General features: G+C 36.9%; 1 protein-coding gene across 26 annotated transcripts in view; it reads right to left on the bottom strand.

Annotated features, from left to right (window-relative positions):
- SLMAP (sarcolemma associated protein) overlaps positions 1 to 15,245 on the bottom strand; it is a 149,786-nt gene that overhangs the window by 2,600 nt on the left and 131,941 nt on the right. For 18 of the 26 annotated variants that reach the window (XM_065933426.1, XM_065933418.1, XM_065933413.1 and 15 more), the window contains 7 exons: positions 14,755 to 14,877; positions 13,681 to 13,755; positions 11,114 to 11,434; positions 10,593 to 10,710; positions 6,911 to 7,082; positions 2,853 to 2,987; positions 669 to 758 (listed from right to left, as the gene is read on the bottom strand). In XM_065933426.1, coding sequence (XP_065789498.1) covers positions 675 to 758; positions 2,853 to 2,987; positions 6,911 to 7,082; positions 10,593 to 10,710; positions 11,114 to 11,434; positions 13,681 to 13,755; positions 14,755 to 14,877 — 1,028 coding nt within the window. In that variant the 3' untranslated portion in view covers positions 669 to 674. The remainder of the gene's footprint in view (positions 1 to 668; positions 759 to 2,852; positions 2,988 to 6,910; positions 7,083 to 10,592; positions 10,711 to 11,113; positions 11,435 to 13,680; positions 13,756 to 14,754; positions 14,878 to 15,245) is intronic. The other 8 variants (XM_065933432.1, XM_065933430.1, XM_065933428.1 and 5 more) reach the window with 1 other exon arrangement.

Below are 15,245 nucleotides of genomic sequence, written 5' to 3' on the forward strand. Positions count from 1 at the left end.
GTTTGTTTTGTTTGAAAGCCTTATTTTCACTAGTGTTCTAAGTCATACTGGGAAAGCTGGCCTTTAAAGAAATATTGTAATGTTGCAGATCAGGGCTCAGAAAGACATAGGATTGGTTGATACTCTCACAAGGAAGTGCATACTGAAGTTGGGATTGTGAGTCACTGTCCATTATTGTTACTCTCTCATCCTTTTTCATCTTCTCAGCCACAGTGTATATAGGCAAAGGGTTGAAACAACGAAATTCTACACTACCGAAGAAAAGAGGGAAGAGAGGAGGGGGAGGAAAGCTTGCTGAAAACTTCAAAGAGGCAAACTCTTCATTTTTCATTCAAATCTGATTAAACGTAATTGGGAAGGGGGTACTAGGCTGCAGCAACTCATAGTTTACTCCAGTTTGCTAGAGACAAAGACTCAGTTAAAGGCAGCATATTACATCTGGTTAGATTGGAATTAATTCATGGTTAGCGTTACTACAAAGGAAACAAGACAAAATGTTATGTGATTAGTTCAGTTCATTCGGTATGACACAACACGGAGCATACTAAATGAAGGGTTTGCTTCAGGTAACAAAATACCTGTGAGGTTTTGCCATGCACTATGTTACAAATATGGCACGAACAGGTGACGGGGACAAACAGACAAGGACTCAACAGCAGAGCTTGTACCTTTCTCTACCACAATGGACCGAAACACCAAAACAGGAAAGCCAGGAATAGGCCGATGAATACGGCTGGGACGGGTTGTAATATGGAAGGCTAAAGAAGGGAAGGGATATTAAAATCATTTTATGCTACAAAAAAAATCAGATAAGATGATTTAGAACCCAGGGTGGGTGGGAGGTAGAAAGACATTTTAAAGACATCTAATATCATCCAGAATGATGGGCCAGGGTAGGTAAGGTGGTAAACTACCAGTTTTAAAGACTGGCTGGAGGCAATGTGGGTATCCCTAACTGCATAATGAAACACAGCACTTTAAGACAGAGCGATGAAAATGCCTCGTCAACTGACGCTCTGCTTGACGGTATGGTATTTTTGTTCCATACTTGGAATCTGCTATTTGACAATGTACTCCTTTGGAAACTGCTAAGGTTTACCTTATCCCTTTATCAAAACTTTTTTTTTTTAAACCTAAACTCTTTTGCTTGAGACAGTATTGCTTTCAAGCTTAAAAATAAATGCCCTGTGATACACAGTTCCTAAATCAAGCAAGAGATCTGACGCAATGTATGAGAAACGTTTAGTATATAAAGACAGGCAGCTGAGCCTCCGGACTTTTGGTTATGTTACCAGAACAGAAGTAACTTTTAACTTTTATTTTACCATTGTTATTATTTTGGCAGTGCCTCGGGGCATGTGGGATCTTAATTCCCTGCCCAAGGACTGAACTCGTGCCCCCATGCAGTGGAAGCATGGAGTCCTAACCAGTGGACAGCCAGGGAATTCCCAGTAATTTTTTTTTTTAAACTGGAAGGGAATTACTACAATGAGTGTTATTATAGAGTAATATTTAATTACTGTAACTCTAATCTAAAAATAGGAAATTCACCCTTAAAGTAAATTATTTGTAGAACTGTAAATATTAATAGCAAGGCTACTTTCAAAAAGGTTCTAAATCATACAGAGGGATCCATTCTGATTATGCTAGATGTCTTCACAGGTTAATTTAGTAGAAGGTGGACTGAAATTCCAACATCAGAGAGATATGAATTAACATAAGAGAGAGAAGTAACCAAACCATTATGATCTGATTTCAGATGAGTTCTGTAATTGACATTTTTACAACAAATGCAATCCATTTTTGCTTATCATAAAGCCTCCATAACCAATTCATCAATTTCTGAAAGACTTCCACCTGGGCAACAAGTCTTTATTTATTTATTTATTTTAAACTCAAACTTTCTTTAAGCAAAGGACAGTGGGCACAACTCATAAGCATTCTGAGTGTGACTGTGTAACTGGGCGGCCATGCAACAGTACCCCTTGGTACTCGTGCTGCAAGTTAAAGCAGAGTGCCTTCCTCCATGGGAAGTGTGTGGCTCACCCCCACTGCAGTGTCCAAGCCATGACAAGGGGTTTGAAACCAGTCAGCACAATCCACCACACTGAACATCCATCAGTTAGGGCCCACAAAGGCAATGATCACTAAAACGTGTAACACGACATTTATTTAGTATAACATCTTTCAAAAGACCATCTGCCTTTCTGGCAAATGAAATACAAATAAATACTGTTAAACTCAATTTATACCACAATGTTCTAACTGCATACACACACACAAACACATACTCAGTCACACAAGGCCCTACAGAAACTCACTAATACTTCCAAATATTTACAGGAGGCCCAGAAGCCACTAAGCTTTTTAGGAATGTGCCTCAGAACATGATTAGTATAGAATGAAAACCATCATTAAGTCTCCATTTTTTGACACAATCAAATGCTAAGGAGTCACCATGTATTACTCTTGCTTCAGTGGGCCCCTGGTAGTACAGTGCTTTGTTTCCCAGGGTGGAGAAAACAAGGGGTAGATGAGGCTTAGTGGCAGAACTTCAGATTTACCTAGGAAAAGCTGGCAGTTCTTAGCTAAATTTCTTTTTTTTTTGCAAACAAGGCTCTTCCTTCAGGTAGTCCTTAGGCTTTTCTAGGGGTACAGGCTAAGGGGGCAAATTCTTACTCAAAAATTTTGACAGCACAGTGATTCCATCATGGAATTTCATAATGAAAAGCCTGGTTCATGTGTACTACAGGTCTTAGTTTCTCAAATCAGTTATAAGTCTTCTGAAAAATCAACTTCAGGGCTCTCGCCTGCCTCTCAATCAAAGCTAAGCCACGTTTGCAAAGACTTACATTATTTCCTTTCTCTCGGAGCAGCTTCAGGTTGTCTTTACATTGTTTGAGCTCATCTGTGATTGACTGTTTTTCCTGCTCAGTCATTTCAAACTTCAACTTCAGTTCTGAGAGTACAGTCTGTGTCTTTTCATACTAAAGGCAAAGAAAAAAGAGTGTGCAGACTCAACTTAAAATGGGTATGAAGTTATGTGTTTAGTCAGGCTCAAATACCAGACCCTGTTTAGTCACCTGCACCACCACAGTCAAGCGTTTTTGTTATAAGGAGGATAAGGATCATTTGCAGTGATAAGAAGAAGCCTTTAATGTTAACTTGATTCTATGTAAGAGTTTTCTGGCCTTGGCGTTTAAAAAAAAAAAATTAAGAGAAGTCACCATTGTATCATGTGTTTCTAATATAAGGTGTCACTTTTTCCACTAAGTGAGTTAGAGGAGAAAAGTAAAATTCCAAACTGAGCAAAAGGAAAGCAAGTGAAGAGAAACCTCCATAGCCTAATTAAATGGCAAGTTTCGGAAGTCTGAGTTTATATCCTGGTAAGTAATGTCAGCCAAGTTATTTTAGTCATGAAGTAATAACTTTTAATTCTCATTAGACCTCCCTTTACCCAGCATCACTGTGTATTAAAGTGTTCTGGATAAGGAATGTCTAGGCAAATGAAGCAGAGAAATATTATCTAAGGTAACAACCACTATGACCGGGACATTTCTCTCTCCTGACTTAAGACTTAGAAGCATCAATGAAAAATAACTTGAGAAATCTGCTGCTGATATTTTTCTTTAGTGAAACACACCACCTCCTGCTCTGGAAAACAGTTCACTGTATATAAAATAAATTTTGGACAGGCAATCTAGCCCTTGAACATGGGTGACATCAAAGTAAAAAGAAGGATGGTCTGCCCCTACATTAAATGCCCCAGGAGGCAGGAATTCGAGACTGGCTTCACTTCTAGATACAGCATCTTCCATGCAAGCTGAGCTCTCTAGCAAACAGCAACACTGTTCTGCTGCTGGCTGTGCCTTTGTCTCGGCCTCCACTGCCCAACTCCGTCATTTCTGAAAGTTTTAGAAGGCAGACAGGCAGACAAGGGCTGAGTATAACATAAATATATCACATGTCTGGCATACCAGAAAGATTTCTTCTCTTCCCTAAACACAGCCCACGAGGCTGCAAATCCAGTTCCTTTCTGGCTGTATCCTAGAAATTTCTCAATGAAGGTACACCTTTATATGGTGCTTCTGAATAATGCAAACACCTTGGAGGGATATATCAGGCATTCATCATTATGCACTCCAAAGATAAATATTACAGATGCAAATGTGGAAAAACATTAGTCACAAGTGGTGCGGGCAGGGGCTTAGGGTCAGCAGCGAATTCACCACAGCAGGAAGAAAGACACGAGTAGAGAGGGAGGTAAAATATGAAAGGAACTCCCTGTTACCTAACCACATTCCCAGAAAAAGTTTGGGTAGTATGCCAGAGGAAAAACTTAAGGAGTAAGATTCATGGACTTCATGACAGGTTTGTTTTTTTTTCTTTGTGGGGTCTGTGTACTTCCTTCCAGAAGGCAGAAGGTTACCGGCAGGCTGCCAAAACAAATTCAGTGTACCTAGACTAGTCTCTGCACAAAGTCTCTTAGAACATAATCAATTCTCAATGATCTGATTCCTAAAGTGACTAAGTGAAAAGTGCTTTGCTGATCGAAATTTTCCCTTACTTTCCTTTTCCACCATTCCTACATCCAGCCTGCACTGTACACCAAAGCACTTCATAATTTCTCCATTACAGAAGTTGTGAAGAAAGACAGGAAGGCAGCTTAGTCAGGAAGATCCTGCTGTTTACCTTCAGCTTGGGAGGTGGGGTGGGAAGGACTCTGGCCCCAGGGTTAGATGGTGAAGCTAAACAACTTCCCTGAGTCAGTCTTTGTAGGGTGGCCTTCGGTGCTCAATGTTTCTTAAATTGTAAATATTCCTACTAAATCAAAATATACAGATGCTTTCTTAATTCAAATATTAAGATGGTATACCATTATTTTTCTCTAAATATTGAGGATTAAATTTTACTTTTCTCATGAACTTTTTGTTAAATGTACTTTTTTTGTTCAAAAAAAAAGCTGCCACATACTTAAGATTTAATTGTCAAAACAAAGGTCACCTTCTACAGCCTTAGTTTCACATCTCGTTTGGGTATCATTTTGCTCCATCTTGCTTTCTAACTCAGAGGTGAGAAACGAGCTCAGGTCTGATTAAGATGGAACTACCACACAATATACCAACACCTTTGGTTCTTCTTCTTAAAAATAATCATATCTGGGCTTGCTCAGTTTGTGATATTTTAGCTTGTGACAGTGCTGAAGATACAGAATCATTATACTGTGCACATTAAGTATGATTCTATGAGAGAAAGGAGAAAAAGCGGAAATGTTGAAAGGGAATATATGTGCATTAATAAAAGGTCGTAATTCATTTGCAGTGGATTACACAGATAGAAGAATCTCATTAAAGAATGTTTTAGTTACAGACTAGTATCCAAGAGTTGACATCAGGACAAAGGGAAAGAAAAGCAATTTTACATTACAAAGGAGCATGATGACTACACATCATTTCACAATGAAAACACTGAACAAGAAAATAGAAGAGAAACATATTGACAAGATCAGACATATTTTTAAATGTGCTGCATTTAATGCAATCCAGAGGCTATCAACAATTTAGATGCTGTGACAACATGCCACTGCCATTTGTGGGAACAGTCAAAGCATTTTGCACTGATCGCTCAGTGACCAAAAACAGGCAAACAAGCAATGCAACAAAATGGCTAATGCATTCAGAATAACATACAATAGATTTATCTTCCAACCACAGCATTCTTCCCAGATTTTGAAAGAATTATGGCATGTGGACTGGAAGGACACAAAGTGCTTACAGTATTAAATACTAGGATATTTACTTTGGCACAGAATTTGTGTTCCAACCAAATAAAATGAGATTTCTCCCAAAATACATATCCTTAGCAAGAAGATAAAAATGAACATATTACAAAATCAATATGGCCACATGTAAATAAAAAATGTTACAGTTTTGTGTTGGTTTTTTTTTTTTCCCCTTTTTAGGAACAAACATGAAGACAGAAGAACAATAATCATTTCCAGATTCAGGATACTATAAGGAGAGAAGAAAAATGCAAAGAAAAACTACATTGATTAAATAGATCTTCTAAAACAATCTGGGGAAAACTTGTTATTGAAGACAAAAGAGTTGTCTTCAAGTTCCTTCTGTTTAAAACCAATCTTTCATTTAAGAGGGTCTACAACCGGGGTGAGCCCTGCCGGGTAGATGGAAATGAATCAGCCTTCTCCATCCGCTAAGCTGGCCACAAGTCAACGCAGGTAGTAGTATTAGGCCAAGAGGACCGATTGCAGCTCTTATTGCCCCACAGTCAACCTCGACCATGCCTGTGTGTGTGTGGGGAGGGGGCTCCAACACCAACCCTCATTATTTTAAGTATGATTTTTTTTTTTAAGCCACCAAAGTTGAGATTTTAAGCAAAATGACATGAGAAATGAGCATGCCTATTTGTGAAGAAGGAGAAAAAGAGATGGGGGAAAGAAAGGTAAAGGTCACAGAACATGATGAGTTTGGCTGACTGGGTATGAGCTGAGTTTTTTCATAAGCAACTTTTCAGGCCAGTTTCACCTGAGGGGTTTGGACAGCATTATGGGGTGGCCCCAGTTTACTTTCCAAAAGTCCCCTAAATTAAATGTGATACTATCTGGCAAGATAAACAATGAACTGAGTAATCTGGTACAAAGGTCAACTAACTTGTACAGAAAACCTTTTAATGTAACTTTGTATATTTATATTTTGAGACCAAACCTTACTGATAAATTCTCTATATATGGACCATGATACATAGCTAACAAATCCCCAGGCAGAGATACTTCCGGTATCAACTCTGTGGCAGGTAATGCTTCCCTTTATTTCTAACTAGCATGAATATCTGATTTGCTTTTGGCTTTAAGTCCAACCATAATTGGGCTCATAATGTCTTTTCGCTTTACCTCTTTCTGTACATCCTTTGCTTGGTTTTCAGCCTTACTGAGAAGAGTTTTTAAATCAGCTGAATCCCGAAGATGCTGTTCTTTTAAGGATCCCACTTGATTTTCAAGCTCTTTTCTGGTCACCTGCAGGATGCTGAGATCACTGGTAAGCTCTAAACTCTGCTTCTGCGAACTGCAACAGAAATATTGACAATTATTCATGCAGAAACCAGACACAGCAGGAAGTTCAATTTCTTTTATATTTATACAACTGTTACTAGGCTGGATGGAATGGATTTCAGAGGAGGAAAAAAAAGTGTGGGGAAAAAAAAGAATGATATTTTCAAGAAGTAAAAAAGCATTAAAACACTAAAACAATGAAAGTTTAAAACTGTTTCCTATTTTCAGATAATCAAATACATGCAAAGGTTGAAATTATAAAAAAAGAAGTAGAAGGTGACTGTATATTTTGTCATATCACATTATATTCACTATATCATAAAAATATTCAGTGTAGGTCTTCTACAAGAAAAGAAAGCACATATTTCAACTAGTTTCTTCAAGTACTTGACAGATAGGATGGTGAACAGAAACTTAAAAGTCTAGGAGCCAGTTCCAACTTTAAGTAAAGATAAACCTACTGGAATGAGAAGATAGCAAAATGAGAGGAAAACACAAAACAAAGAACCAGGATGGTTGGGATGCAGACCTCAGATCTGCCACTATTTAGCTGTGGGATGTTGAGCAAGTCACTTAACTGGTACCATTTCATTCTCTGAGTAAGCCTTTCCTGACCTCTGAGATCTGTGCCAGGCGCTGTTTGCACAGACACAAATAACACAAGGAGAGTCTCAGTGCCCTCCTTGGTCAAACAAGAAGACTAAACTCAGTAATTGCTGAGGCTGTTTTCCAGCTTAAATCCTGTGATTACTGTTACAACTTGATGTAAAAAAAAAAAAAAAAATCACATTTACTCACTAGGAAAACCTTTTGACAAGAATCAGGAGAAATTCTTTGTTCATAAAGAACAGATTTATGGACACAGCAGGGGAAGGAGAAGGTGGGACAGATGGAGAGAGGAGCACTGAAATATATACATTACCATATGTAAAACAGATAGCTAGTGGAAAGCTGCTATAAAGTATAGGAAGCTCAGCTCAGTGCTCCGTGATGACCTAGAGCGGGGGGATGGGGTAGGAGATGGGAAGGAGGATCAACAGAGAGGGAACACATGTATACTTGTAGCTGATTCATGTTGATGCATGGCAGAAGCCTACACAACACTGTAAAGCAATTATCCTCCAATTAAAAGTAAATTAAAAAAAAAAAGGAAATTCTTTGTTCAATTCCTTCTACATCATGGACAACAAAGAAGAAAAGACCTGTACAGTGTAGCTGTGTTAAAGAATTTGGCTCCCATCTACAACAGAAATAGCTAAAGGAGGATAAGGTTTTCGAGAATCACAGTTATATGCCTCTCAGGATGGATCATAAGTCTCAGACTCAATACTGTACCTGAAGTACTATAGAGTATAAATCTCATGCTGATTGGATGCTAAGCAGATCCTAGGTGTGAATGTGATGTTGTTAGGGGAATATAGCTAGGAACTAAACAGCATGTAAGACCCTGTAAAGAAAGACTAGCTTCTAAATACTACTCAAATGCTGGGGTGGCTTAACAAATAAATTAAGAGAACTATTAAACCAAAAAATTTAAAAAGCAAAATTAATGTCTTAAATAGTTTATATGAGTTTAGACAGATAACTTGACCACTGATATTCCAACCATCTGGGGCCTAATATTTTTAAATCATATGCTTCTAACTCATAAGGAATTTGTAGGATTGCTTTTCAACATTTAAACAAAACTTGGAAGTAATTTTAAAAATAGCATTTAACAATCTGCTAGATTTCAATTTATCATATCTCAAAAATAAGGGATCAAGTCTGAATCTTTAAAATATCAAATATTCCAAAACAAGAATAATTTAAGATAATCAATACTGGTAATCAAATATCAATATTTCTTGCTTGATAGAATACCAAACTAAATGGATTCACCAAGATCCAAATGTATTCCAAATATGAAGAACCTGATTATCTATATCATCTTACACACATTTTATACCAAATAATTTGCCCACATGTTCTGTCAACTGATGACCAGCTGATACTAAATACACATAAACACATGTGTGTGTGTGTGTCTGTGAGTGCACTCATTTATTTGTACTTTGGGCCATTATTTTGTCCTATTCATATTCTGAAATAGCTTTTACAAACTTTCATGTTAAAAACAAACATTTGTTTTATTCTCTATTGTTAATTAACTCTAAATATTCCAAGAGGAATATGCATAGAAAATACTATGGAATGGTAAGATACTGGAAGAGAAAAAAGTGCTTTAAAAACACTGATATTAAAAAAAAAAAGATACTGATACTGACCATATAATAGTATAGGAAGGAGTTTTACAGAATAAGTCAGTACATCCTGCTCCTTCAATTAGTTCTTGATTTTTTAATATATAACCAATATTGCAATTGCCTTTGGTTTCATAAGTTAATGAGGAATGCTATTTTCTGATACATCTAATTATCATCTTTCCCTAAAGCGTATTTTCTATGAGAACTGACCTTGATCACTGAGTTTTTGCTAACCTTAATACTCTTCAGGAGTATAAGCACAAGGCTAACAAGAGAGTAATGACTCACGTTTCTGGTATATTGAGGGGAGGGCGACAGTTTAACAAATGGCTTCAATAATAAACATGTACTACCTTCATTATTTGGGCTTCTCTAGTGGCTCAGACAGTAAAGTATCTGACTGCAGTGCAGCAGACCTAGGTTCGATTCCTGGGTTGGGAAGATCCTCTGGAGAAGGGAATGGCTGAATGGCTACCCACTCCAATATTCTTGCCTGGAGAATTCCATGAACAGAGGAGCCTGGCAGGTTACAGTCCATGGGGTTGCAAAGATTTGGACACGACTGAGTGACTGACACTTGCACCTTCATATTCTGAATTAGAATATAAACACAGCTTAAATAAAAAATATGGAATCAAAATGGGTCAAGTTTTAAAGGAAGAAATAAATGTTAAACTATGCAATAAGTGCTGGTAAGAAAACAAGACTCTACTAAATTTGCTGGAACAGATCTATTGCATTCATTGGTTTGCCTGTAGGGCACTGGGTATTATGACAGATTTAATTGGTTTTAGAGAATTTTTGATCTTATAGATTATTACTTTTTACATAACCCTGTTTGATAAGGAAAAGCTGATTCTGTGTCTTTGAATAATATGAATTCTTTTATCACAGTCATCTTCTGATGAACCTTATAAACAGAAGGGATCACTGGCATGAAAGAAAAAAACAAACTTGTATTATCATTTAGCTTAAAGGTGATTTTAATCATAGATCATTTGCTGCTTGTTTGTTTAGAGCTTTGGGAATGGGGGTGGGAAGGAGGCATTTAATGAATCTGTATTCCATGAGTACACCCAAAGGAAAGGACACAGAGGTGGTGCCAGAAAAAAAGTGCTTAAGTACTCATTTAGTGGGGCTAACCTACTGCGTAGCCAGAAAAGAGTCTGGCTGAAAGTTTTGTTCCAAAAAGTATTTAAGTATCAAAACTAAATTAAATTTAGATGAAAATCTAAGATACAGAAATATTTTGAACCTAAATAAGAGTTCATGCATACTTGTGCAATTCTTTTTCTTGCCGCTGCAGTTCTGAAGATAGCAAAACATTTTCCTTTTTTAGAGAACGGCATTCGGTATCCAATACATTCCATTCCTTTCTTAACTTCTCTAGTTCACCTAAAATAGTCCCAAAACACATTTATTAATATAGGAACGTAACTATTTTTTCCCCCTTAAAAAACAAAGATTTTATATGGCTTTTCCTTGATTTCTGTTACTTTGCAGTTATGCCTCAGGGAAGTTCTCATCACCCTGAACTTCAGTAATATTTTTTTTCCACTTCACTTTTCCAAGACAAATAATTTTTAATAGTATTTAAATAAATGTAAAATTGCTAATTTTTTCAATTCATTGTAGAGCTTCCAGATGTGAAGAATGCTTATAGCCCCAATATAAAAACATTGCTTTTATACAATCAATCGTTATGGAAGAGAAAATTAGCCTGACTGGGTTATTCAGTACAAGTTATGAAGTTATCAGTGTCAAGCATGAAGAGCTCTACGTAAAGTACATTTCTCACCTTGCAGCCTGGTTGCTTCTTCCCTCTGCTGGTCCTCGCATTGTTGACACCGAAGCTGAAAGCTGTTTTGCAAACTCATGATTTCTTTCTCATATTCAGATGCTGCTTTCCGCCACCGCTCAAGCTCAGCTCGCACTTTCTTAAGCTCTTCTTGTAAAGAAGCAATGTCAGTGTCCCGCTCAGAGGCAGCCTTTTCTGCTGCTTGATGAAGGAGTAAAATTTCATCTCGGGCACTAAGCAATTCATCTCGAGTACTTGCAATTTCACTATCCTTCTCCTCCCGGAGATTCTCAATATTGATGTGTAACCTCTGTAGTTGGGCTACAAAAGTATAGTTACTCGTCATTTTCTTAGTCCATGTAATCAGGAATAAAAGAACAGTCCATATGGGACTGTAGTTACTGCACAGTCCAGGCTGTCAGAGCCGTTTGTTGCTTTTGATTAAACTGTATGAGCAATCCATGTTTAATGAATAAGACATCAAAATACAGAAACACAAAGAGAGGAAAAAAGCTCAAAGTGATCTTTATTTCTCCCACACAGAGAAAATTACTTTTAACATTTGGTACTTATTTTCCCAGATTTTTTCTAAGCATTTATACATATATAAAAACAAAAATTGGGAGCGATCGTAATAAATACAGTGCTCTCTATGCTGCTGGTGATAAATATTTTTTAACGACAAAACAGCTATATTAACTTTCTTCACTAATCCTTTATTTGAGATAAATTACGCTGTTGAGTTTTTAATTACTCATGACAATACATCTTATAATGCAATCTTGATTTTTTTCCTTCCATAAGGGTGAATTCATAGACACAGAACTGGCTTGGTCAGATGGTAAACATTAATAAAACCTTTGATATTTTTAACTCAATTTTCTTTTGAATTGTCACTTACTTAAAGAAGTCTTCTCTGATAGCTTATCTAAAAACGGTCCGCTGTCCTTCTCTAGTCCTTTGCTCTTATTGGATACCACATTATATACTTACTTGCTTTTGTTCATCTTTTTCACTACACTGTACATCTCATGTACACTATCCCCAAGACTAGAAGAGTAAAGAACCAAGGATTATCAGTTGAATTAATGAATTAATAAAGTTACTGAATACTGCCTAGTCAGAGGTATATTTTTTAAAGTTCTGGTCTTGTTGATGTGAACCGGAAACAATCTGTATAAAATCATACTGGGTTCAGAACTAGAATACTGGTCTTGGTTACTGTAACACAAGAAAATTATAGGTATAAAAAAATTCCTTAGGTAGAAAAGAACAATTAAAATAAGAGGATTTCAGCCTTGGGGAGGAAGAGGTAGCCTCATAAATAAACAATAAATACTAGACCATTTAAGTTTGTGGGAAGCATTAAGAGGTTAACAGCCTCAACGTCTGCAAGGGCACGATGGCCAGGGATTACATGACCATGGATTTGTGGATAAAATCATGAAATGTATATGCTGGCGCTAGGGGGCACTCAATGACGCTCATGTAAGGCAGCTTTACCACAAGAGGCAGCACTACATCACAGAACCTTCAGGGGTAACTGCCCATACACAGTACAGGATGGAAATACAGATATAAGGCAGATTTATGTAAATTAATGGATAATGGCATTAAACTGTAATAAAACTGTGAAGAACTCTCAGGAATTTTAAAATTCATCTACCCATCTACCCCAGAAATTCTTGTTTGACCATACTACAATTAAATTTTTGAATGAACTGTCCGACTCAAAAAGAAGAAACAAAAACCCAAAAGACTGATTTTTCTCTGGGTATTTTAGGGCAAATACCCTAGGCCTCACACATTGACTCCCCATTCCATCTCAACAGGGGTTACCCGTCTATTTAATTTCTTTTTACCCTGCCACTCAAACAAATATTTTAAAATAACACTAGTTCCTTCTCTGATGATGAAGGCAAATTAATTTTACTTTAGGGATTTTACAATGGCATGGGAAAGACATCTCCTGGAGTATCTCACAGTTATAGCCTCAAAGTACCAGGAGCTGTGGTTCAAAGAAAACCCTGGACAGACAGGTGTCTTTCAGGTCGTTTCTGTAAAGACTCTGTGACAGCCCAGACAAAGAGACAGCAAAATGGTGGGTATGAAGAGCAGCCTTTACCAATGAAGGCAGTGCAGGGACCACTGTTCTGTTCCATGAGGTAAACAATTTTTGTTGCAAGGCAAGTGTGCTAGGAGCATTAGAAATGATATCACCAACAAGCTAAAAGTGCTGATGCACCGACCGACTCAAACTGATATCCTGTCTGAAGGCCTCCTCTATGGTAAGTCACTATGTAACCCAGAAAATGACAGTCTTACAAATTCATATCTTCACTCTTGCTCTCCCCACTCCAAGTGGGAAGTACTATTGTAGTACTAGGGAATGTTCCCTCTAAAAAAGAAAAGGCCACCAAGAGCCAGTTACAGTCTCAGATTCTAGGGAAGAATCAAAGCCATGAAAAACGGGAACCCTTTGCATTCTTATTTTCCATTTCTTTTGAATCACTATAAACAAACAAACAAACAGTAACAATCCCAAATAGCCCTGAAGTGTCCCATACCTTGAAGAACCTGTATTTGTTTACTGGATTCCTCAACTTGATTTCGATAGGCTTTTCTTTCTTCTTCCAAAAGAGCTAGAAGTAAAGCACAATATGTCTAATTTTGTGATTTAATGAAAATATTCAGAATTGAGCAACTGGAAAATGCTAAGAAATTCTCTCCTAAAGCTCATGAAAGGAAACAAAAGTTAGGCAGTAAGTATTAGCAGTATTAGCAATCAGGTAGTTTAAAGATTTTTAGGAGCACAAAACAGTAGTAAGTCAGTAATAAATGTATCAACTGAATAGGAGTTTTCTATATCTTATATGGCTGAGATAATATATGCTGTTTTTTACTTGAGAAGCATTCTTGATAGTTGTTAATTAACATTGTGAGCTTAAATTTGAAAACCAGACTTAGAATCTTCATGTTCACTGCCAAGTACATAGTAAGTACTTACTGACAGGAAGTCCGCGGTTCCCTGTGGGATGCAAATCTTCCTCCTGGTGAGGAAGGCCATTTTAGAGAACATGAGGATTCTAAGACTTTGTAAGATACTAATCGACTGCAACTAGATAACTTCTGTGAATGATACAAAAAGGTTAGCTCTAGGGGACAGCACTGACTCCAACTGGCATATGACTGTATAGATAAGTGAGCTACTAGAATAAAAAGTGGTTGGGACATTAAACCTTGCCTGGCTCCTCTCACTTACTTTAGAATACACTGTAAACCTGCAGGGAATATAAATGTCCCTTATCTTATGTTGAGTAGCTAGTATTAGGTATAATTAAAACTTAGAAATTAATATTTCTATGTTTTTCTCCTTCTATTGTACTTAATATGTAATTAACTCTCAAGATCTTTCATTGGAATACGTCTTTCTTGATCTTCAGAAGGTCATACCACTATAACTGTCTCCACTTTACTGATCTGAATCGTAAGCTCAGAGAGGATAAGTAAAATCCCAAGATCGCATATCTAATAAAGTCATGGATTTGGAAGAGGATAACTATGCCTCTGGACTTGGGGCCATTCAGTAATATCTTGTTGCTTTCACATCCCCTGAAGAGTCAAAGTAATCTTGATCTCACCTTGAAGTTCAAAGCATTTTTGTTTACTTGCTCTAGCTAGTTCCTGGGCTTCAATCAACTCCTTGCGAAGATGCTGAATTTCTTGTTTTGCCTCAATTTCTGACTGTGCACCCTGCAAGTCATCTGACAAAAATATGTTTATTTTAAAAGCAAGAGTTAGTATGATATCATAATCTCTACAAACAAAGATTAGCAATCTTTCTCATGTTTAGACATGCATAGTTAACAACACAGCACAACTAAGTTTAATAAAATTTAGAAGCAAATTATATTAAGCATTTTAGTCATTTTACCCTGGAGAAAGAACACAAATATAATTAAAAAATATATATTTAGTAATTAATGGCAATGGTACTATAAAACATATACTAATGTATAATAAATTATGTTTTACTTATGTAAGGCTTACGTAGAACTTATGTAAGGCTTGATACTTAGTAATATGAACATAATACTATTCTAATTCAATTTTGAAATTTCTTGATAACAGG

Source organism: Muntiacus reevesi, chromosome 4 (assembly GCF_963930625.1).
Source record: "Muntiacus reevesi chromosome 4, mMunRee1.1, whole genome shotgun sequence".
NCBI lineage: Eukaryota > Metazoa > Chordata > Mammalia > Artiodactyla > Cervidae > Muntiacus > Muntiacus reevesi.